Source organism: Motacilla alba, chromosome 2 (genome assembly GCF_015832195.1).
Source record: "Motacilla alba alba isolate MOTALB_02 chromosome 2, Motacilla_alba_V1.0_pri, whole genome shotgun sequence".
Classification (NCBI taxonomy): domain Eukaryota; kingdom Metazoa; phylum Chordata; class Aves; order Passeriformes; family Motacillidae; genus Motacilla; species Motacilla alba.
Genome location: NC_052017.1, coordinates 99,607,890 through 99,632,004, shown reverse-complemented (window position 1 = coordinate 99,632,004; position 24,115 = coordinate 99,607,890). Strand labels below are relative to the sequence as shown.

The 24,115-nt window shown below is 39.7% G+C and overlaps 1 protein-coding gene across 2 annotated transcripts in view; it reads left to right on the top strand.

The window, feature by feature from the left end:
• GNAL (G protein subunit alpha L) overlaps nt 1–24,115 on the top strand; it is a 181,325-nt gene that overhangs the window by 49,654 nt on the left and 107,556 nt on the right. Inside the window, exons 1-4 of one of the 2 annotated variants that reach the window (XM_038126799.1) lie at nt 15,938–18,223; nt 18,604–18,676; nt 19,518–19,572; nt 19,749–19,868. In XM_038126799.1, coding sequence (XP_037982727.1) covers nt 18,085–18,223; nt 18,604–18,676; nt 19,518–19,572; nt 19,749–19,868 — 387 coding nt within the window. In that variant the 5' untranslated portion in view covers nt 15,938–18,084. Of the gene's footprint in view, nt 1–15,937; nt 18,224–18,603; nt 18,677–19,517; nt 19,573–19,748; nt 19,869–24,115 lie in introns of those variants that run through there. The other variant, XM_038126798.1, reaches the window with a different exon arrangement.

Genomic DNA, 24,115 nt, shown 5'->3' with positions numbered 1-24,115 from the left:
GGCTACGCATATCTAGAAAAGGCTGAGGAACTTGGAAAGGGACCAAGCTAGGGGAATCAGCTGGAAGATTTCTGCATTTTTGTCATTGGAAAGCCTATATTTTGGCACAGTTACAGAAAATAAGGACTTCTCTTTTTTGCTTTAGAGGTGTGTAATGCTATACTTGCACTTGTTGGGGTTTTTTTTGTTTGGTTGGTTGCTTTTTTTATAGTAACAAGATTTTCTCTTTTGACTGTCCAAAAGCATTTCAAATACCTGTAATCCCATATTAAACTCTTCTTTAAAGAGCTCCATTTGTTTTTTACAGCTCTTCACAGGTTTGCTTTGGGTGGACCTCAGGCTTGTTTATCTATGCTGATCTTCACTTGCAGAATTTTAACTTTAATATGTGTGGCAAATGGCATTTCAGCTACTCTCTCAAAACAATGTTCCCACTTCTGCTTGTTCAGCATCTCACTTGTTGCACATCTTCCTCAGTTAATACAGACAGTTCTGAGGTCTGCCCAGGTGAAATTTCTTCAGTCTCTGTTCTTCTTTATGTGTTGCATTAAACCTCCCCCCATCCCACCCTTATCTACTTACTTACCAAAGCTTTTTTGGTAAAATGTTGCCTTCAATGCATATTAACAGTTGCCTTCATACCAGTGCTGTTGAGTAACACGCAAGCAAGAGCTGAAACAAAGAATCGGTAAATACATTAGAGATGCCTCTTAAAATGTCAGTAGTTTAAAATTCAATACAGATGCATCCACAGATTGAGAAAGTTTGGAGACTTTCTTTCATGTTAGTACTAGAGATCATAGAGATGGTATTTCTAGAGACTATTTTGGGAGAGGGGATCAAAAGAATGTTGAAATAAAATATTAAATGGAATCAGGAGGCATCTAGGAAAATTCTGCCACCTCCAACCTCAATGGTTGTCACATACTCTTCAGAGATTGAGAAAAAGATCTGGTGGCTGATGAATGGTTTCATTTTTTTAAAATTATGAAACCTTGATTGATTGCAATGTTGGTTGTCTTCTTATGACCTAATTTACCTCTCATCTTTTCTAATTCAGATCTTACTCAGAATTGCATAATTTACTAAGTACTGCAAATAGAGATTCAAAATAAATTTTTAGGTGGGCTAGCTATGTCTTGAAAAGAGATGGGAAAGAAAAATGCACTTCATCAGGAACAAGGCAAGAGGACACAAGCTGTGCCAGGGGAGGTCCAGACTGAAAATGAGGAAGAATCTTTTTCACAGAAAGGATAATTAGATTGTTGTGGACTCAGCAACTCTGGAAGTGTTCAGGAAACAACTGGATGTGGCACTTAGCACTGTGGTCTAGCTTACAAGGTGGTCATTAGTCAAAGATTTGGCTTGATGATCTTAGGTGTCTTTTCTAACCTTAATAATTCCATGATTCTATGATCTGTGTATTAGTGAGTCCATGTTTACATTAACTTGTCTTCCTCAGCTCTGCATGAGATTCTTCATATGATGCCTTAATTCACCTCTGAAAATCCCTTGCATCACCATCATTTTGCTTTGTTTTCTTATCTGTTGAAGTACCTGTTGTTGAAGATTTTGAAGATTCTGTTATTTCCCCTTCTGCATTCTCATGCTTTTTAATGTGCTTTTGTTTGAAAGGAACTCACCAGGAGCAGTGGATATAACCTATTTTTTAGCTGAACATTGGTTGAGAGAATTGCCAGCTTTGTTCATTTGGGGCGTTTGGGCTTTTTTAGCCACAGAAGAACACTTTGCAGAAGACTTGACTAAATTCAAAACAATTACATGAACCACATTTATGTTCTTAAAGAGAAGTCTGTACCTACCTGGCAACTCCAAGTTTGGCAAATCATTGTCATCATTGGACACTCAGGTGACACTGGAGATAAAGGATAAAGCCTGAGAGGTGCAGCGTGTTTATAGGAACATTGATGACAGATATACTGTACAGATTTGTGAGAGATGGATGCATTGATGGCAGAACAATGGACAACATTAATGACGCTTTAGAGCATTATTTGCTGCTTGCTCTTCAGTTCTTTCCATGGTATTCAGCTTTACTATTATAACTGAAGAAATTGCTTTCAAGGAGGGGAAAATTGAACAAGAAAACAAAAACATTGCATGCAATTTGAGATGCCAGTTTTTTTTAATGTGATCTACAGCTTGAAGCCACTTTCATGTGTTCCTCAGAAACCACACTGCTGTGAATGGTGATGCTCATCTTCCAGCTGGAGCGGGCCACGTGTCCTGAGGTGCCTGTGGAATTCTTGGACAGTATAATCCTTCCCCATCAAACAACCAAGCACGTGTCCTCTTTGGCCAAAATGCAGACTCTTGCATCTATCTCATACTGGATGCTTTTGGTCCTGTGAATGTGTACAGCAAGATGTGTAACAGCTTGCTCTCCTCTAACCAAAGCATGCCAAGCATATGGGGAGGAATACTTTTGGACCCATAGGATGTGTGGTAGTGGAGTCACTGTGAAGGAAGAAGGGAAAGAACAGCACAGAAGGGGTGATTGGACCAGGTCCTTTCTGGTTCACTCCTTGCTCCCGTCTAGGAAAAAAAGAAGGGAGGGCTTCATGGCTGGTGTCATCTGATGTCTTGAACTAGGCTTTTAGAGGAGACACCCTCTTGATGTGCTTTGCCTGCAGTTCAGCAGCCATACTCTTATTACTAAGGCTTCACTGAAACCTTTGCTTTTAAGACAGCTTCAGAGCCTAATGTTGCTCTGGTCTGAAGATCCTTGTTAATTTTTATCATAAGTAATGCTTTAAAAGAATGATGGAGACATTTTGTGTTATGAATCTCTAGCAAATTAGTTGATGCCATTTTGGCAGCAGCCTTTTGTGCACAAATTTGGGGAAATCTGTCATCTTCTTGCTACTGTTCTGGGCCTTGAAACTGTAAAGAATGACACAGCTAGTGATCTGCAATAAAATTCAGGTCAGTCTTTCCTTCTTTAGAGAAATTATTTATAAATGTCCTTGTTGCCAGGCACTTCATAACTATATAAGTGGGAGAACCTCTAAGTGATATACCTTAATAGCAGAATTAATGATGTTTGAACTTAAGTCTGTTTGTTGAGACTTCATTAGCTTTTCAGCTGAGAAAGCAAGTGGGGAAAAATGTGCTCCGAACACATGAGTTGTGCACTGGGGCACACCTGGAGACAAGCAGCCAGCTAAGGCCCCTATAGCACTGCTTTCTCACTATTTAACTGCTGTTGTTTCTTTCGTAAGTTACATCTCTTGTGGGTTCCTTTCACCTTTTAGTTTATGTCTGTGCTGGATATCTTTTGTTGTTTTAAATTCTACCTGTGTGTGATTACCATCAGAAAAGTGTCTATGTGTGTGTATATGTACACCTTTTTTATTTTCAGGTTTCTGTAAAGTGTTTTCATGACTGAGCATCAAACACATGAGCTGTTTTTACACAGTGATGAGTCCTGAGATAATCCTGTTTAGGAGTTGGTTTTGCTTTGATTTTGGTTTCAAACTGTCTGAAGTGAGACTTCTTGGAAGCCTGCTAACCACTACCCTGTGTTGATGACGGGTAGTCCCTATGTTAAGTCCTGCAGCAAACTTTCTCAGTTTCTTAGAACAAGAGGATCTTCTTATAAGTGTGAAGCACAGTGCTGTGTATTACAGCACTGGATTTTTTTTTTTTTTTTTTTTTTTTTGCAGAAGAGCCCCCTTTTAAGGAGAGTGAATTCCTAGTGCTAAGAGGCAAAAATCATGTTTTACTGTTTTTACTACTTGGCATGTCCTCAGACAAATTGTTTGTTGTGCTGGATCATCACGGGGTCTGTTAGATCATCTAATTGAAAAAAAGGGAGTTTGTAGTCCTGGAACATCTCCAGAAGTTGTTTGTTCCACAGCCAAGTCCCTCCTATGCTGTAACTCTGAGGTCATCTCCATAAGTCATGTTTATTATGTTTAATTTATTTCCCTATTGTACACTTGGAATCTAAAAATTTGTAATGAAATATATGACATAAAGTGCATTTTAAAAATAACAATGTAAATATGTCTTTAAGGTTGGTCACATGGCCCTCTGCTTTAGGTTGAAGGTTACTCGTTTGGTACTTCTGCTGAAATGTCCTGATTATTTCTATTGCTTCTAAGATATAGATAAGGTACTGAACAATGGACAAAGTTTTTTAAAATGAATATATATTTGTTTGTGGGGGAAAGAAATGAACATGCTTAGCTTTCCATGTTTTCGCTTCTGATTTTTCAGGAACAGTAGATACCTTACAACATGTTCTATTAACGTCAGGCCTGCACAGTTTATACCTTTGTTTCTGATCACAATGTCCCAAGTTCTCCCCTCACCAGCTTTAATCAAGTTTTTCTTGAAAAGTATATTTGAGGGTAGGGTGTGTCTGTTTTTTTGTTGTTCACGATCATTCAAAACCTAATTTGCTGCTTAAAAGAGGCACTGAGAAATGGGGTGGGACTTTGGAATTTCGTATTCTGATCTGTGAGCAGGAGTTTTTCAGGAAACAGGAGTCTTGCTGCTTCTTTTGAGAGAGATTTTTATGCCCTGTAAATTAGGAAGGAGAGTTTCAAAGGGCTAGCTCCTGGCTTTATGTAATTACGTATTCAGTGCAATCTTCTGAAATGTGTATCATCTGTATCAAAAAGGAAAAGAGACTGCTGCTGACAGCTCTTACAAGCATAAAAAGTCCAAGGGAGGGGGTTTAAAAGTTTGTACCATTCTTTTATGATGGTTGTGGGTTCTCACACAACTTTTTGAAATCATCTGTGTAATTTCCTGCAAAACTGATGCTGCTGGTGTTGATTATTGCAGTGGATGGAGGGCAGGTACTGAAGAGGCCCCAAACAAGAGAGTACAGAGCAGAGGGGTGGTTTGGCAGGGCAAGGGGGAAGAAAGAAATTTATCAAAGAAGACATCTGTAATAATTAGAAAATGTAATCATTCATAAAATGATAGGTTAGTCCTGACAATTAGACTTGGAAAGCAAGTAAAGGAGATCGGGGCACAGAAAGAAACGGAAGGTGGTATTGCTTAATGCACTTACTTCCTATTCTAAAGATAGCTATCTCAATAAAAATGTCAGTGGTATGACAGAGTCATTGTAGACCAGGATGTATTCAGTTTGCTCCAGCTGCCTGACCTTGCCTAGCTGTTGTCTGAAATGAAACAAGCTGTGTTCCTATCAGCACTTTCTCTGGGTTGCTGTGGAAAGTTATATGAACCCCCACTGGTGTCTGTGTAGGTTTTGTGAGCTATGGCACTGAATCCTGTTTGCTGCAGATTTTTCAAGCTCAAAGGAAAATTGTTCTGTGTGCCCAGCTCTGCCATGCCTCTCAAAACACCTGAAATAATTCTTATTTGGGCTGTCTGACCTGTCAGGAGCTAAAGATTAAAACTGGCATGCAGCCCAGTGAGGGAACAGCTTCTTCATGTAGCTCATCTAATCACTGGGCTCTCATTTTGCAGTGTAACCAGTCTTGCTCAATGTAGGCTGACTTTGAGTAGCTTGAACCTAAGTCTTCTGGCATTTTTATGTGGAAAATACAGATCTTTCTTCTCCTGCCACCCTCTTCCCCCCAGAAAGGGAGTATCAAAGAGCAAGGTCCACCTTGCACACTGAAACTGTATGACAAAACCCGTAGCATTTGCAGGTGGATTCCAATAACATGAACATATTAGCAGATTCTGCAAACTTTCATGTTGGAAAGTGGTGTGTTATAAGTTTGCCTACTCTTGATTTAAAGGTCTGCCTATTCTGCCTCTCAGGATTTTTGAGGACATACATGCCTGCTTTGTAAATGTGTCGATATGGACGGCTCTTTAATACAAGTTGTGGAAGTTGCCATCAATAGTGAGGAAGAGCTCAAAAATAAAAGTACCAAAATGCAGCACAACCTGCAGAATGATGGCTAAATTTCGTAATGTCCATTGTAACTTCATTGCAGCACTCTACAGTGATCCTTTTAAAGTTTCAAGCAGGTGTTTATCTAAAGCAGTTTAATTTAGGCATATGCATGGTCTTGTTCACTTTATAGAAATATGTACAGATTTCGAGTATTCCCTATCTTGCATTTTGATGAAAGGTTTGGTCTTTGGAGAAAAAAAGTTCTGAATTAAGCAGTCTTTATAGGCCTTGGATCTTAAGGCAATTTCATCAGACTCCACAGAAACTCAGCCAGTAAAGGTGAACACTCTGTCTACATTTGGATGGTGGGGAGCCCATGAAAAGGTTGATGAATTGGATTATATCACTAACTTTAAATGGAGAGGTAACTTCATACCAAGAGACAGAAAATTTTTGTGTGTGTACATAACATACCTATTACATTAGGCTTTCGGTTACATAATTCTACATGGAGAAGAGGGAAACTCTGATATGCTGCTTGCTTTTCATTTTTATTTTGAGGGAAATTCAGGCTTGCCTCAGTGGGATGATAGGTAAATGCTAATTTCCATATGTACTAGCATCAGTACACATAAGGCATTTTATTCACATTGTCCTAGCTTGCAGTTGTGGTAGAATTTAGAGGGGGAGGAATTTAAAATACAAAAAAAAATAATGCAAAGGATAATGTATTGTCACAATCCCTGTAGTGAATAGATACAGAGTAGTTTACAGTTGAAGCAATTTTCTTTTTCCTTCTTCAAGAAGCATCACAGAAGTTGGAGCTGTTTTCATGACATGCTGAAGATATGAATTGCTTGCTCATATGGGTTTTCTCATTGCTTGAGGTCATTGGATGCCTTATGGACTAAATTGTACAGCACTGTATTGAAAGAACTATTCCATTTAAGTGAAGAAGAGTATTAAAATATATTAGCATTAATTCTTAAGGAAAAAAAATGATTCATTAATACCAGTAAAAATGATTAATCATCAGCAGAGTTGTTAAACTGCATGCAAAAGCTCTGTCACTTGCTGGTGACTAGCAAGTTTTACTGGTCACCAGCTCTGCACCTTTACTTTCCAAGTTATTTACACATCAGTGAGAATTCACTAATTTTGGCTTGCTGCCATGCAATGCAGTTGCTCAGCTGTATTTCCTGCTAGTAACCTTTACTTCCATTTCATAGTGATTTCTGGGCACTGATTGTTAGATCTCTAGATGAACTCACCTTGAATCCATTTATAGTTTGGGAAGAGAAAAAGGCATTTCAAGGGATAATAATATTCAGATAATAATCTAATATTTTTTGTAATTAGATTTTAAACATCTGTGTTAGAATGATTTTAGTTGTGGCATTGCAGTCCACATTTGACTTACTATAAGATTCAGCCCTTTGTGCTGCAGTTGCTTGAAATTCTTACTGCATAATGTGCAGGGTTTTAACTCTTAGTGGATGTAACATCATGTAACATCACTGTGCATGATTATAGCAGAATTTCTCTGTGGCCCACTGCAGAATTTTCTCTGCTTGTCATTGATCTGTTAACGCCAAAATGTTCAAGTGAACAGATTCCGAGTATAAACTTGGAATATGTAACAAAAATATTTAAATCTGGGGTCAGGATTTTCATGTGCTAGGTAAATAAAAAAAATTACATTTAAAAAATCACCATAGTGTGTACTTGGAATAGAGGAAGCTGTAAAAAAATTGCATCATTTTTGTATTGTATATGGATAGTATGGCATTGGTTTGTTTAGTTTATAAGTAATCCAAATACTTCCGGGGTATTTTTTAGTATAAAGCATGACTTTGTAAGTTACCATCATGGTTTCAATAACAGTTAGAACAATCATCTGCTAAGATTTATTTCTTAAAATTTGACAGTATAACTAAAAAAAAAAAAAAGCCAAACCTTAATAGTTATGTAGTGTTTGTATTTTTTTTGTCTGTTGTTATTTTGAATTTTTGAAGTGCAGTCTATCCATTCACTATTTTCCAGAAAGGCACAGAAAATGATCAAAGAATGGTTTAGGTAGGAAGGGACCAAGAGCAAAGACCATCTAGTTCCAACCCCCATGCCAGGGAGAGGGACACCTTCCACTAGACCAGGGTTCTCATGGCTCCATACCCATTCAACAAGTTCATGGCAACAACATGCCATAAATTGTCCATTGTGTACTAACACTAATTCAGGATTCCATAGGCAGTTGAAATTACTAAGAAACACAGATTTTGGCAGTACTGGAAGTATTTTGTCACAGCACCAGTTTTTTGTTAATCTTTGGCTGCGTGCTCTGTGCAGTTAACAGAAGACAGCCATTGGCTCATGCTGCAAATCACATAAAATTTCAGATATAGCATATGGAAAGTATCCAAGTTAAACTGGAAAATGTAGGCACTTGACTCAGTGACATCTTTTTCCCTTTTCAACTTACCTTCTAGCAGGGCGTACAGAGAAGTAATCTGACTCTGTAAATAGCAGAGAAGGTAACTGGGGCTGGGGAAGCAGTATGGTAAAGGCATGAAGGGAGCCTGAGGAGATTCACAGATTAGCAGGAGGCTATTGTTTGCTGACACAATAGAAGGAACAGGCTCCAAAAGGTGTGTGGATGCCTGCCATCTTCTGCCTCCTTTCCCTCTGCTGGATTGGATTTCCACAGCAGAAACAGCAGCTCTCCATGTAAAAGTGGAAGCATGATGGAAGGGATGCCCAGGTGCCCTCTCTCCCCTGAGACAGTTGCACTACTCTCTGAGCTGGAATTGGGTGATGTTTTCTCCAGTCATGCTCTTACCAGATCCAGGCTCATTTGGCAGCTTGAAACTAATTTCTTTTTCTGTCTCATTTACACATGGCTTGCAGCATCTCAAGCCAGAATTGTTAAGTTAGGTGAAACAGTTCAGTTTGGAATATATTAAATCTTTTTCTCTAGTCATCAGATATCTCTATCGTACTTCTCTGGAAAGCAGCAACATGCCTTTTGATTTCTGTAAGGCAAAACCAGTGGTCCTGACCCACAGTTGTGGATACAACATTGCCTTCAACAGCCCTTTGCAGTGTTCCTGCGGTAGTAGGAAGCTGCAGCCCTTGTGCCCAGGATGGCAAGGCAAGCCATGGTGTGCTGTGTGCTTCCTCTGGTCATCACCAGGAAACACAGTGATCCCAGGTCTGATAAATCCTGCTCCTCCTAGTCTGACACCGGCCATCCAGTTTAGCCTTCTTCATTCATCTTCTCTGTACCTCTGCCAATTTGTGTTCCTTTATCTTCAAGGGAGGTGACCGATGTTGATCGCGTTTTCCACAAATTCCTATAATGTTAACATTTTTCTCTTTGTGAGGAATACCTTGTTTGAGATGTTCTGGGCCTCCAATTAGGCGAGGTGGGGAGGGCATATCCTTGTTTAGTTTTGATCTGTTTTCATGGTCACTCTGACAGCTCATGGTCATTATGAGATGAAATATTTTAAGAAATTAAGCTTTCAGAGGAGGACTCTATGAAACATACAGAAAAGCTGCATCTGAGATTAATATACAACCCGTATTTAGGCATTTGCTATTTTTTTCATAATTTCTGCAGCCTCAATAAAATTATATAAAAATAATTACATTGAATAAACTTCTGTCATGCACTCTGTGCCTTTTACAGATACAAACCTTGAATCTTTCTGAATGTACAGCTGTCCATTCCCAAACACACTGTAAATTGTTGCATGGACCACAAGCATGTGAATGGTACTGTGGAGTTTTAACCTTGCTTAATGTAAGTCATTTGCATGTTCAGACAGAGCATCCTTGTGTGCTTCCTCCAAGCTCTCCTCTTTGTATACAGTGTTACAGTGGCTTGTATTTCTGATAAATATTTTGCAGGGTTAGCCTTTTTAATAGCTGGTTTTCTCTACATCAGCAAGCAGCACCCTACGCTGTCTAAAGGTTAGGAACAGATTTGTCAATGAAAATTTATAGTGCTTGGTTTTATTTAAATCAAGTGCTCTCAATTAGTGTCCATGTAAAAGAACTATGTAATAGAACACAATAGTCATAATGTATCTAATGATCCTTAAGTGGCAGATTATGATCATATCTTTATTAGTGGTAGTAATTGTGGTGACAGTGTTGCTGACAGGTTAAACCGTTTCTTACGACAATAGCTTTTGTGCTGTTGCATTGGGATCAGAAATGCAGTTCCTGAAGATTTGCATATTGTGAAGAATAGGCTGCAAAGACATGGAAGCATAATCTTGTCATTGTGTTTAGTGATGTGGGTGGCAGATTGTGTGTAGCTGATTCTGAGCAGGAAGAGTCTGCATATGGGTAGGTTTAAAGCCCTTTAAATGTTTTAGTATTGGTAGGCAAATGGGTTGACGATGTAAGTGTTGTTGTAAATTGTTAAATATTCCAAGCAGCTATAAGCTTTCTAAAACCTTCTCAATATTTTAAAACATACAGTGCAGTGTCTGAGCAGCTGCATTAGCTGAAATTGCTGGATTAAACCCCTTTTGCACTTGTGCTACTCCTGACCTCAGACACTGTTGTGGTAGTTCTGCATAGCATTGTGCTGCATCATTGGGGTATTAGGATTTAAAATTGTAAGGAGGTTGCGAGGCATCAAGCTAAAATGGGTCTTCTTAAAAAACAAACAAACAACAAACCAAAAAACCCCAAACCAAAAACCAACCAAAACCAAGCCTACAATTATGCAGATTGTACAGAAACATGGCACCATTGTTAATAAGTCTGAAACTTTAAACCCAGAGAAAATGTTACCATAGTTTAGGAAATTTTCTCACATTGTGTGTTTTTTATTGTAAAAACATACTATTTCTTTCCCAAAGTATGTGAGAAAATACTGATTCCTCAGTAACTTATTAAATGGCTTGTTCCAAAATGTCTGCAAGTTCTGTGGACTTTTCAACCTTTCCCCCTTCTCCTTCGTGCACCAATGCTTTTATCACCTTTCACCCCAAGTGAAATGATCCTGTGAGAAATATTTGCTCCAAAGAATCTAATCCATGTTATACAAGCAGCCCAGTAGATGCTGGAAAAAACTTTTGAGTTTTAGTAAAAACAAGATCAGTAAAATCATATAGGTTTGAATTTCATGAACTCATTCTATCAGAATAGTATTTGAGACTAGCAGTGAATAAAGTGAGTAAGTAAACAGTAGAAAAAGAGAAAAAAATAGACTTACTTTCCAGGAGATTATCACGCTTTAAGATTGTATTTCCCCCTCTGCTACATAGGTATGCAGATGGAATGGTCTACGTCTATATACGTGATGTATCTGCTTAGTCTTCATATTGACCATTTTCTCTATCCAGAGAAAGAAATAAATTCATGTCGTGAAAGCCTGAAGTTTAATTGTAACATAAACCTTGTTGTGGAAAGGACCACGTGGGTCAACAAGCCATGTCTCTTCAATTATGAGCAAATATGTGAGAGCTATTTAATCCAGAGATCATTGGCTTTGTACAAATATACCCTAGAAATACTTATAGGAAACTTAAGATCTAACATCACAAAAGGCCAAGCAGAACATGACTCAACAGGTATTTGTTACAAGCAGATGTGTAGTTTAAAAAATTAGATGCATAAGGAGAAAAATACTGGGTTGTTGTTTATTCAGTAAGTTTTGATATTTTATCTGGATTTGCTAGTCATGCAGTCAAGCAAAAGCTGTATTTCTGTGGTAAATATTATTTATGTAAATCAGGTTGCGAGTGCACGAGGCTACCAACTTACTGGGAACATTATTTCCTGAAGCGAATTTTTAATGACTGCTCTTGTGTGTAATTGCATGTTGGGATCCTTAAACAGGGTTAAGAACCAGTTACAGAATTCCTCACTTCATGCTAAGGTAGTTGTAGGCAATGATTTTCTATATTTGTGAGAATTTTCTATGGAGAGATACCACTAACCATTCAGGCACTCACAGGAATTAGAGCATAACTTTTTAAACACGTACTTCCTTTTTTTTTTGGAAAATCAACCACTTCCTGGGGTAGCTAAAACTTAATTTCTTGAGCAGAGAAATTAAAATAACTGAGAACAAACTAAAAAGTATCTCTTAAGTTTATATTAAGATAGAGGGGTAATACAAGGAGATCACAGGTCAGATGTGTTTGGGGTAAATGTAGAGAAAATCTAGCTCAGCAGAACGTTGTCTAAAGACCAGGGGTGGAGGCAGGCATGCTATGACTGTGAGAGTCCTGCTCTGAGGTGTGCCTTGGAGTTAAAGGTGAGGTTAAGGCACATCACATGGATGTTCAGTGTCTCACAAGTTAGTTTTCCTTCCAGTTTTTTGTTCCTGTCCAGCTAGTGAGATCACGATGGTTGACCTGAGCATTTATTATTAAATGCAAAATTTTACATGACATACAAAAGTTTTTACAAACTGCAGACAGATTATTTTGCTTTGCTGTTACAGCTGTGCAAGATGTTAGCATGTTGCAGGGAATCCAGGACATGTCTCCTGTATAGCTTTTACTCCTTTTCTAAAAGTGGTAACTTCAGCTATAATTCTAGCTGACTTCTTTATTTATTGATGAATTCACTTCTAAATTAGGGCAATATTAGCATGTTTTGCCTGGCTTTAATCGGTTTAATTCTAATGACTACCCTAAACAGCTGATTAGAACTAATTTTCTGCTGCCTTAAGATGGGAACATATTACTTTGTTAAGGTCGGCGGGGGGGAGGGAAAGTTGGGGAAGTGCCCTTGGAGTGTCCAGTCCAGTGAAATTCTTCATAAACCAGGATACTGACAGAAAAGTTCCTCCTATTTTGCCAAAAAAGTAACATATCCTATAATACTGTTGTCTTGCAAATCCATTAAAAGACGTGTCCCTTTTGCTTTTTGCAAATGCATCCATGTCATTTTGTTTAACAATGTCATTTCATTGTAATATGTAAGAATATTTAAACCGCAGGAGATGGCTTAGTCTTTTAGATGCTATTAGGACGTTGCTGGATTTATGTTAGTTTCAGTCAGCTGCTTCTGCCTCTGGTACCAACAGATGGACCTGTGTGGAATGATGCCATGTGAGTTTCTCTTCACACATAAGGAATTTCTAGTCAGAAAAGACAAGAATAAACACCAGAATTATTTTATCAGTAAGGGTCTAAAGGGAAGCCCTGAACTGATGGGATGGCCATAGCAGAAGTTCCCTGTTCCCTCGGCTTTCTTTGGGACATAGATGAGGAATAACTAGCTTGGATGAGGAATAACTAGCTTGAATGAAAGAGGATTGTCTTCTTTCTTTAGCGTAATCATACTGCAAATCTGCTTTTCACCTGATGCTTTTCTACACAGGCTTCCCAAGAAGCATCTGGCTCCTGCTAAATCTAATCCTCCCCTTCACAAATGCTTTCTCAGGGCTAAAGGCTATCATTGTCATTTCTGTCGACTGCTGCCTGCAGTTTTTCTGTGAAAAACTTTTCTTTTTCTTGAGACTATTACTGTAGAAGCCCACAGCCTTCTACTCCATCACGTCACCTGCTTTCTCCCTTTTGCTCCCTGTGCTGCACAAAAATGGGAGAGTAGGGGACACAGGCAGAGTTGGTTTGTCAGGTGAGTTTCACAGTGGCAGCTGCCAAGTAAAGGAGTATGGCTTGGGAAACAACTGTGTCAAAGAGCCAAGGACCTACTCAGAGCTTTGCCAGGTCAGTGTTGCCTGACCCTCTTCTGCATCAGTGAATTTGTCCTTAATCAATGGACATGAAGGCAATTCGGGATCAGGTCCACAGTCACTGTGCAAATGCATACCTCATCTTTTCTGGCATGTCTCCCATCCTGCTTCTTAAAACAGATAAGCCCCTCTCAAAAAATTGCAATGACTTTTTTGAGGTCATGGGTTTAAACAAAAGGATGAAGGTTAGATTCGGTTTTGAGTGTGATATTCACTTCTCTGCAAAGTACATGCTGGTTTTTTCCTAAGCCCTTAGTCAGTATTTTTAACACTGTTAGAGTCATAATTTTTTTGGTTCCTGGTTCACGTATCTTATAAAACTCCAAATGTAGCCTTCCATGAGTGTGTACTTTTGTGTTAATATTTGACATCTACAGAGAGAGAAACTTACCAGTAATTTATTACTAGAGAGAAAGAATTCATTTTCTTGCATGCCTATGCAGTTACAAGTCATTTTTCTCTTTTTTTTCCTCCCAAGTTTGATGCTGAGGTGGAGTAAAAACTCAACCACTAGTGAGGTGCATATCCTGATTTGCCAGCAGTTGGCTACATGAAAAAGAGAGGTTAGTGAGGAGGAGCAGAGATTGGGGCACCAGTGTTACTCACCTAGTACAGTGCCCATACTTGAGGATAGTGTCAGCAGAGAGTTCTGAGATCCCTGTGAAAGTTGAGGCAGGAAGACTGGCAAGCTGGAAGAATCTCTTTACCAGTGGCTTAGGTCCCTCCTATGTTTTTGATTACCTCCATCTTTCCATTTGTTCTTTTTTAAAAAATGCATCCAAAGTCTCAAAGGAGATGGTGTAAAGGGTAGATGGGCTGCAGATGGTCTGCAGGGTTGCTGTATAGAAACTTTCTCCACTTTTACCTAGTGTTTGCAAGAAAAAGCTCTGCATCAGTCCTGCTCTGGATTGGAGGGGCAACCAGAGTGGGTCTCTTTAGCTGCATCTCTAGGAGCTCCACATTGATTCTTACTGGGGTTTTGTCCCTTCTTACTCCAAGCAGAACAGGCACGAGAAACAAGACTGACTTTGTGGCAGGGGTGGCCACCCAGTGTGGCTTCAGCTGGACTGTCAATCCTCCTCCATACAAGAATGCAAATATGGCCTCAAGAAGCAGCTTGTGCTCCCCAGCATTCAGTCTGAGGCTCACAAGCAGTGCATCCTGAGGTGGGAACTCAAAGAGGAAAGCAGGAGGTAAAGGTGTCTCCAGTTTCCCCCAGGAGGGCTTGTGCTGTATTGCCTGGTTTCATGAGGCAGTAGCGCCAAAGTTTGCACAAAAGTAGAAGGTGAATCTCATTTTTTCACACAGATGTCCACTCCGTGTGTACTTGTATTTATAAATATATGCATATATAAATGTGCATATAAAAATACGTGTATGTATAAATATGTTGCCTGATATGAAGGGGCAGAAGCAATGTGAAATACCTCTTTCTTCAGAAACTCAAGGAGGATCCCACATTGGTTGCCTCAGAAGAGAGGGGAAGACCAGGAAGAGTCCTCTTTCCTTTGTCCGGGATTTTGTTTTTATTCCTGTGTACAATTTGTACTGGAAGTTGGTTTGGTGAAGCAGCACTGCTGCAACCTTTTATAGAGTTTTAGATTTGTCTGTGTGCAGAGGAGACATATTCATATATGATAGCTATGGTTTGTCTCTGGGAAAAAAAAAATAAGAGCTGTGTCCAAAGGGGGTGAAAATTTGTTGTTTATTATTGCTTCTAGGATTTTGTAGTTCAGTTATGTTGGGATAAGTGCTGTGTTTGGGAAAAGCAAAGGGAGGGTTGGGAATATAATTGCAGCTAAAAGTTCTTTCTGGGCACAGGTTGCTTGTGCATATCATTCTTGAACTGTGTGATCTTTTCTCAGGAGGAAGAGACCCAAAAGGGTCATGGGGTTTTTCGAGGGGGAGAGAGGAAATGAGAAACACTTTCCCTCTTTTGGAGAAAGGTAAAAGCAGGATATACCAGGATCCTGTAAAATTCTATTTACTGGCACTGAGCCGTTTCAAAGCTGGGAACAAGTCTGCACCAAAGATCCCGGTGTTACTACATGAAAGAGGAAAACTGCTGGGGAGAGGAGGGGAAGAAACAAGGCAGATTCCTGCAGACCGGCTGACACTAGCCAGGTTTGGGACTTAGATTTCAGGTAATGAATAAGGCTACACACATCTTGTGCATCATAAATTACAGGTTCTGACACTGAAGGACTATGAAAATTCGGACCCAGTTTGTGATTTCTAACCAAGCTATTCAGTTTTGGGCTCTCATAGTGCTGTGGCAGGGAGCAAACATGACTGCTCTTCACAAAAGCTATTCATCATATATCCTGTGTCTGACAGCCTCCAAAAACAGCAGTCACCCTGAACTGTGCTTCCAAACCTATCTGTATCTGAGGTGCTTTTTGTCTCTCCAGACAGAAAAATGTCAATAGGAAAAAAAAAAAAAAAAACAGTCTGTCCTAAAAAAATGCAGCTCAGTAACACTTTAAAAATGCATATTTTGACTTGGCAGATCCTGTCAATCCTGTAGTGTGTTACCCAGTTCCCCCCACCTATGTAAGAGGGAAGATGAAAACAGCTTCCAGTCTAGATCAAGCAGTACCATAAAACCACATATCTGGCACTTGAATTCCGGTAGTCTCCTGAAAACTCCACATACCCAACCACAGGTGGAGCAGTACCTGTTAATTTTCTGGGTTCTGCCCTTTTCACCTTCCTCTGATGTGTGCTCAAATTAGACAGTACCAGTTTTTCTTCCTTGATTCAGCATTTCCCACCTGAGTGAGGGAGCCATTATTCAGCATTTCCCACCTGAGTGAGGGAGCCATTGAAAAAACTGAAAACAACTAAACTAAATCCTTCTGCTTGTAAAATCTAGTTTCTTTTTGCTACATACTTTTCAAGACATTTTAGATTAAAATACTAATTCGTTTGACTGAAGTTGACGGCAATCGCCCTTTGATTTTAGTTGGGACCGGGATTTTGAACACGTATGTATCTATCAAAATATTAATTTTTCAGTAAGCCATCTTTAAAAGTATGGAGGACTATTTGGAGATAAAAGCTGAAAGTATTTGGGGTAACTGCAGAGTAACATCCATTCTTTTTGTACTGTTCTTGTGTCTCAGTGTATCAAGCATCACGTCTGAGCAGTGCAGGTGGTTTCTATGCAGGGGGAGTTTAGGACGAGCCAGGTGCTGTACTGCTGCTTTTGCACTGAGGTGCCAGCTTGCAAGGCAAGAGATTTGAAGCAAAAAGGGATACCTATAGGGCCGTCTAGCTTGAAGTTTCATTTTAGGATCTAAAATGGAGGCAAATGAAGGAACGGAGATACGGTTTCTTGTCGACATTTGTTGTTGTAGTGATGTTAGACTGGCATATTACCATGTTCGGATTGCACATTATCGTGAGCTGTTTGGATAGCTTCATTTTCTGGTTCAGCTGATGCAATTTGGGATATTCAAAGGGATGAAAGCGGCCCACGTGCTGCCGTGACTACTTGTGTGGAAAGGGACATTTTGTTGGTTAAGTCGAGGCAGGGTGTTTGTGCATATGCGTGCTCTGTGTGTCGGGGTTCGCGCGGGCAGACCCCGGCCGCTCCCACACGCCGGTGCCAGGGGCTGGCTCCCGGCGCTGCTCCCGCAGGTCGGTCACGATGGCAGCCATCACCTGTGCCAGCCTGGGATTCTAGACCCAGGAGTGCCCACCCTCGCTCCGGTAGCGGCCAGGCTCTTGCAGTACCGCCGAGGAGCGCGGGGAAAGGTCGGGAAAAGCCCCGCCGCGTCCCCGAGCGCCGCGTCCCGCAGCTCGCTGCCCTGCGGCAGGCCGCGGGCAGGGGTCCGGAGGCCGCGGGTCCCGCGGCGGCGCTGCCAGCTCCGGGTTTTGGCGGCAGCGGCGGCGCCGGGGCCGCCGAGCGGGGCGGGCGGGCGGGGGCGGCCCGGGGCGGGGGGCGCGGACCCCGCGGCGCCGCCCGGCCCCGGCCCCGCAGGATCCAGGTAGATCCGTCCGGCTTTTACCTTTCTCCTTCGGCTTCCCTGCGCGTAGGGCTGGTAGCGGGGCCGTTTCCTGGTCTCGCAGAAAGAGGCAGTGCTGAGTTAGGAAGACAAAAATAGACCTTTACAGAGAAATATAGGGATTGTGTGCGCGGTGGGGAGGGAGAGCGGAGAGCGGCACCCGGCTGGTTTCCAGGAGGAGCCCTTTTCTCCCTCTCGTTGCATGTTAGGCATTTTTGCACAGCTTTCTCCCCCCACCCCCTCCCCGCCGGGGCAGGGTTACCTCTGCCGCCTGCTCTCCGCATCTCTGGTGGGGAGCGAAGCAGCCAACTCCGCTGCGATCGGAAAGCGGCCAGAGACCATTTTATGTGAGCGAGCCGGGTGGGAAGAAGCGGAGAGAAACCGTCGCAGGGACACACACGGATATAAAGACTTGTCTTCTGCCTCCCCCCCACTCCCTCCCCCTTGTAAATACTAAATCTGAGAAGGCAGCGATTTGACATCCACCCTGAGCAGCGGCTATGGGGTGTTTGGGCAACAGCAAAACGGAGGATCAGCGTATCGATGAGAAAGCGCAGCGAGAAGCCAACAAAAAAATAGAGAAGCAGTTGCAGAAAGAGAGGCTGGCTTATAAAGCGACACACCGCTTGCTGCTGCTGGGTAAGGAGGAAGCGGCAGAGGTGGGGGCCGGGGCGAGCAGGGCGAGGAGGGGGCAGCAGCCCCAGCCCGCCGGGGCGGCGGGCGCAGCCGAGAGGGGAGATGCGGCGTGCGCCTTGGCTATGGAAAATGTAGGCTGCTGTATTGAGCAATAATCGAGGCGTCCACAGATCGAGCTCAGCGCCTGAGCCACATGGATGCACACATACAGAAATGCTGTCGAGGTGGGAGATGCTGTCGCGTCCAAAAAAAAAAAAAAAACCGAAAAAACAAAACCAAAAAAACCCCAACAACAACAAAAAAAACCAAACCAAAAGAGCTCTCCGACCACCCAGCCTGAACCGTGTATCACAATGTTCTCCCTTTCCTTCTTTCTCTTTTAGGGGCTGGTGAGTCAGGAAAAAGCACTATTGTGAAACAAATGCGAATCCTACATGTCAATGGATTTAATTCAGAGTAAGAATTGTTGACACTTTGTGACTTATTTTTCCTTAAATGTTGGAAACAGGTTAACACACAGTACGCTAGGAAATTTCTCCTCTCATCCCCTGTGTTTTGGTGCCTTGACACTGTGTTGTGAGGGAGGGAGGGGAGTGAGAATAAGGAAATTGCTGCTATTGTATGTTTGCATTTTCTCCTTCTGGCCCCTTTACTGTATTTTACACTGTTGCTACTGCAGCGCTTGACAGGCCCCTGTGTAGCAACAACATGGCGACTACTTTTTACATAGAAGCAAATAACCAAATATTGCATCTGTCTGTAATATAAAAATACATGTCAAATCATAATCAGATGACACCGTGTGCTGTTTTTCCGGGGCTGGGGTTAGCATAAAACTGAAACTAATTTTGCCTATTTGTTAGAAATCCTCCTGTTTTGTGAGGCTACATCATTTTCTCTTTAAAGAACTCTTTGCCAGAAATCATTATTAATCCGTAGCATTCATTTTAGATATTTGTTGGCCTTCACCTACATGTTGTTAATTTAGAGCATGTTTACATCATGCTGTAGAAATGAAAGAATGACTTCCAGTTCCATCAGGGGAAGCTTTGCAGATGTGGCTGTGATTGAATGATTTTAAAAAATATATTAGGGATGAATGTGCATTGCTCTTCATACTATGCAAGAAAATGGTTAATGTATTTGTCTTGCCTTTTTTTTTTTTTTTTTACTATTAGTATGTTTTAATGTTTGAAGAGCAGATAAACAAACGATCAGTGAAAAAAAATTAAATGCAAGTGACTGAACTGCTTTGGAAGAAAAAAATCAAAGTGTTAATATTTCTGTTTTAATGCAGAGAAAAGAAACAGAAAATACTGGATATTCGGAAAAACGTTAAAGATGCGATTGTGGTAAGAACACACTTTATACTGTTCTTACATGCTTGTTTGTACTGGAAATTATAAGGATTATGCTTTCCAAGATTGTGATGAATGAAATCCCATTTTGCTGATCAGATTGGATTATCTTCTATTGATCCTGTATCCAGATTAATGTGTTTGTTTTTTTTTGTTTTATCCAATTCTAGACTATAGTTTCAGCTATGAGCACTTTAATACCCCCAGTTCCATTGGCCAACCCAGAAAACCAATTTCGAATGGACTACATCAAGAGTATAGCTCCTCTTTCTGACTTTGACTATACACAGGTAAGAATAGAAGCCACTGATTTATTCTGCTTCGAGAGGGAATATGTTGCTTCACTTGGATTTACTGGGACATTGGGGTTATTTACTTTTTGGAAGATGGTCAAAAAAAGTTCTTATGCTAGCATCACTTCTGTTAACTTTCTTACAAGACAGTGGTGGTTGCACCTGTTTTAGTGGTGCAGGGTTTTGTTGTTACAGATTTATTTGCTAATGTTTCTAAATGCTGTTTCTGCATTTAGTTCTCTTCAGATTTTCTGATGCAATCTTACATATTGACACATCAAATAAGACTTTGTTGAAAGCTGATTTCCTACGTGGAATTAGATGCAGGATGTTAATCTGAGGAGTTACTGTCTACCTGCAGAAAAGGATATAAGAGGAAATAAAAGGCTAGAGTGGCCTCAGTGTTGTTTCCCATACTTACTGCACTTCAGAGTGGAAACCTGCGTAAGCAGTGGTCAAGTGAGGTGCTTTGCTTCCTCATGTATTGTAGTTGGCATGAGCAGTGGTTTGCTTGTATGTAAATGTTGCCTTAATTTGATATGGAATCAATGTGGGACTTGTGTGTGGAGGCTAATCTTTTGTATACAAATGAAAGATACTTTTCAGATTAACTTGCACAGGCATTGTATATTATTTTTATCTTCTTATGTTATTATTTATAGGCACATGCATAGAATGTCTCGTTTTTGTGCGTGACAAGAAACCAAGTGCATAGACATTCTGAATTTTATTTTTGCTGTAGCACAGTTTTAATTTGACTTAAAATGGTACTGAAAGCAATTTGTTATGGATACAGTAAGGACTCAAAAATATCATTTGTTGGCTAAATGATTGCGAGTTGTACATGCTATCAATATTGCCAAAGAAGCCATTTACAGTAGAGTGTCTTTAGGTTATTATAGCTTCAGGGTGCAAGGGGGAGAGAAGGGGAAGAGTAGTTTCTTTGTTACATGACTCATATTCTCTGATGTGTGGTTTTGCCTCTGGTAAACCTACCACTTTGAAGGTTCAAGATAAAGAAAAATTATCAGACATCTTGTACGGTTAGAATTTAACACAGAATGCAGATGTTAAAAAAAAAACGACTGCAAGGTACACCCACATATTGCATAATTGCTCAATTGGTGGATGTAAGTTAGTGAAAATGAGGAACTCTTTTTAGAAATGGAATGTGAGCTTGACATGAAGTATTTGTCTAATGCAGGTATTGCAGTTCTGAGGCATTTGTTGCTCGTTTTATGTGGATTTTTTTTTTTCCTTGAATTTTTATCCTTGGATGAGTAAAAAAAATGGTGATACATATACTTTGCAGTTCTCTATAGTACATATCTTCTTTTGAGTTTCTGGGATAAAAGAAGGCTGAACTGGACTTTCATAGGGCTGGAGATATTTTTATTTTATTATTGCTTTCAAATTTTCTCCTTTTTCACAGAAGCTGGCTATATCTAGTCAAATTTGACTCATGGCTTGGTATTTTATATAGCGGAAAATTTAACCTTCTTGGAGGGGAAAAGAGTAGGACCCAGTGGACCTTGAAACAATTAATAATTCATTTGAAATCTCAATTCAAAGTCCATTTTGGTTTAAAATAAAAATATTAATAAGTGGTTTTTAATTAAATAGGTTTTCTGAAAATACCATCATTTTATTTAAATAGTGTCAATTATTAGTCCTAATTTAAAAAAAATATTTAAAACATTGTTACAAGTTTAAAAGAAGAAATCTAATGCTGATTTAGAAGTAAATATATTTCTGTGTCACTTCCATGTTTTCCCTTCTGTTTTCATCTCAGCTCAATTCATAGGTTTAATATTTGTAAAATGTAAAGTATGCCAAGATTTTTTTGGGGCTTTTAAATTTTGCTTGGTTCGAATGTTATTTATCTCCAGGAGGATTTTTGAGCAAGACAGATTGAAAGAAAAATGCTATTGTGCTTCAGGGCTTGATTTTACTCCAGTTTAGGCCAATGATAAAATAAAATTAGGTTTCCAGCTGAAATAAATTTTGACCCATTTAGTATTTTTGGATAAGGACTGATATAAAAATAAATACTTGGATAGTAATCAGTCAGGCATCCTCTGCTAAGCCTTTCTGATTCTGTAATTAATAGCTGATGTATGGAGTAAGGCCTTCTGAGCCCAAACCAAGTGTTCAGCAGTAGACATGCAGGACTTTAGGGCTAATCATCCTTACTTCAAAATAGTTGTGAAGGGAAAAATGCTGACATAGGCAGCTGTGGGGCACATTTTGGCACATTCTATAGAGTGACAGAGGTTACCCTTCTTTGAATGAGGGAGGAGGCAGCTTTAGAGTTTGTGACTGTATTAATGGTAATGAGTTGTTAAAGACCCTTAGCGTTGCAATTTGAATTACAGATGTGTCATTTTTTTGGATGACATTAGCCATGTAACCTTTGTCATAAAAATCAATGTGTGTTAGTTGAAGATGGATTTCAGATACATTGCATGCCAAATGTGGGAAAATGACTGCACCTTATCAGGAGTCTTTAAAGAGAGATCCCTGATGAAATGCAGAAACTTCACTGATGGCACAATCTGACCAACACTCCTGGGGCACTAATTTAAGCATATTTGTAACATATTGGGTGTGCTTGGACAGACATTTCTTAAATTGCATACAAATTAACTAATACACATTTAATTGTGAAAATTACCCTTAAAATAGGTGGATATGAAAATACTGATTTCCTGTGGGTGAAATCATACTCTTGATTGCAATTTATGACTGAAATTCCAAGAACTTGAGTAAAGATGGGGACTTCATATTTAGACTAAAATATTCTGGGTCTTTCTTTGTCTGTTTTTTTTAAATTATATACCTCTCTATAAAATGTAAGCAGAATATTTTCTTTAGTAGTGATACAAATTTTAAAACAAATGGTTTTATCTTTACGGTGTTTTAACATTACTTTAAGAGTCTGTGGAATGACCCCCATAAGAGTTTTACATACATTAAAAAATCATTATCTGTATGGTTTGGTTATGCTACCTTGATGGTTCTTTTAGTTGGTATAAAAAAATTGAAAGCTTTCTCAATTTCTTTTATAATTTTTACGTAGTGTTTCATTACTTTTATAAAAGACTGTACAATTTTTACCAAGTATTTTCTGGCTGACTGATGTGTTCTAATTCTGTAAATCATAAGAATTAGAGCTAGAGTTTTCACAAAATTGATAAATAGAAATAAGTCAAGTGTCCACTGTATTTTCTTCCTTGAAGTTGTGACAAGGAATCAAGATAAATTTTTGTCTGACCAGATTAGGCATTATCTTTGCTCAAAGGTAGAATCAGTAGAAGTGCTTTAACGCTGGAATTGTAGCATGCATGCCCTATCAAAAAGGATTTTTTTATTATTTTTGGCAATGTGTTGATTGATATTTGCTGAAGTTAACAGGAATTGACCTGCTACAGTTTTAGTCCTTTATTGATGGGGATTTATTTTGTCCTTTGTGAATCAGGGTGAACATATTAAGGCCATATTATGCTGGTAACTGTGGTGTATTATCTAAGTGTGTTTACTCAAGATCACTTGTCTTTCTTAAAGTTCTTGAATTTTCTGGGAACTACAAAGCTGATCAGTGTACAATTCGTTTACCCCTTTTCTTCCCAAAAATGTAGCCAAATGAAGTCGCTTTGCGTAAAATGTCTTGAACGAAGCTCATCTGATCAGTTTTGTGTAGGGCTCTAGCAGGCAATGGTCACCTGCCCCTGGGCTGCACTGTCAGGTGTTTGGCCATACAAACCAGTTACCAGCAAACATGAATCATCGGCTTAGTAGAGATCATGTAAACAATTCACAGGTTTTAGGGAGCGGGGAGAGTTTTCAAAAGATTCGTCTTCCTTTGCAAAGAATGTTTTAGGGAAGCAAAGTATTTTTTGGAAACTTCATAAGTGGTGAGTTGTGTGAATGCAGTCCCTTGTGCTGATTTTATTGTGTGAGTTTTAAATATAATTTTTTAAGCTATTTTATTAGTCAGGCAAGCTCTTTAATTTAGCTGTTAAGAATGAAATGTTAATGTGGGCATTGACAGGGGAAGTGCTTTAGGTTAATCAGGTCTGCGGTTTGCTTTACATTTTCAGATATTGCAGTTTGAGTTCTGTCTAATGACTTTAATTTTCCTTCAGGTTTTCTTTTTAAAAATCAGGGCATCGCATTCATAATATAAAGACATGATAAAGAAAGATAAATACTTCTGCTCAGAATTTGAAGTTACATAGACTTTC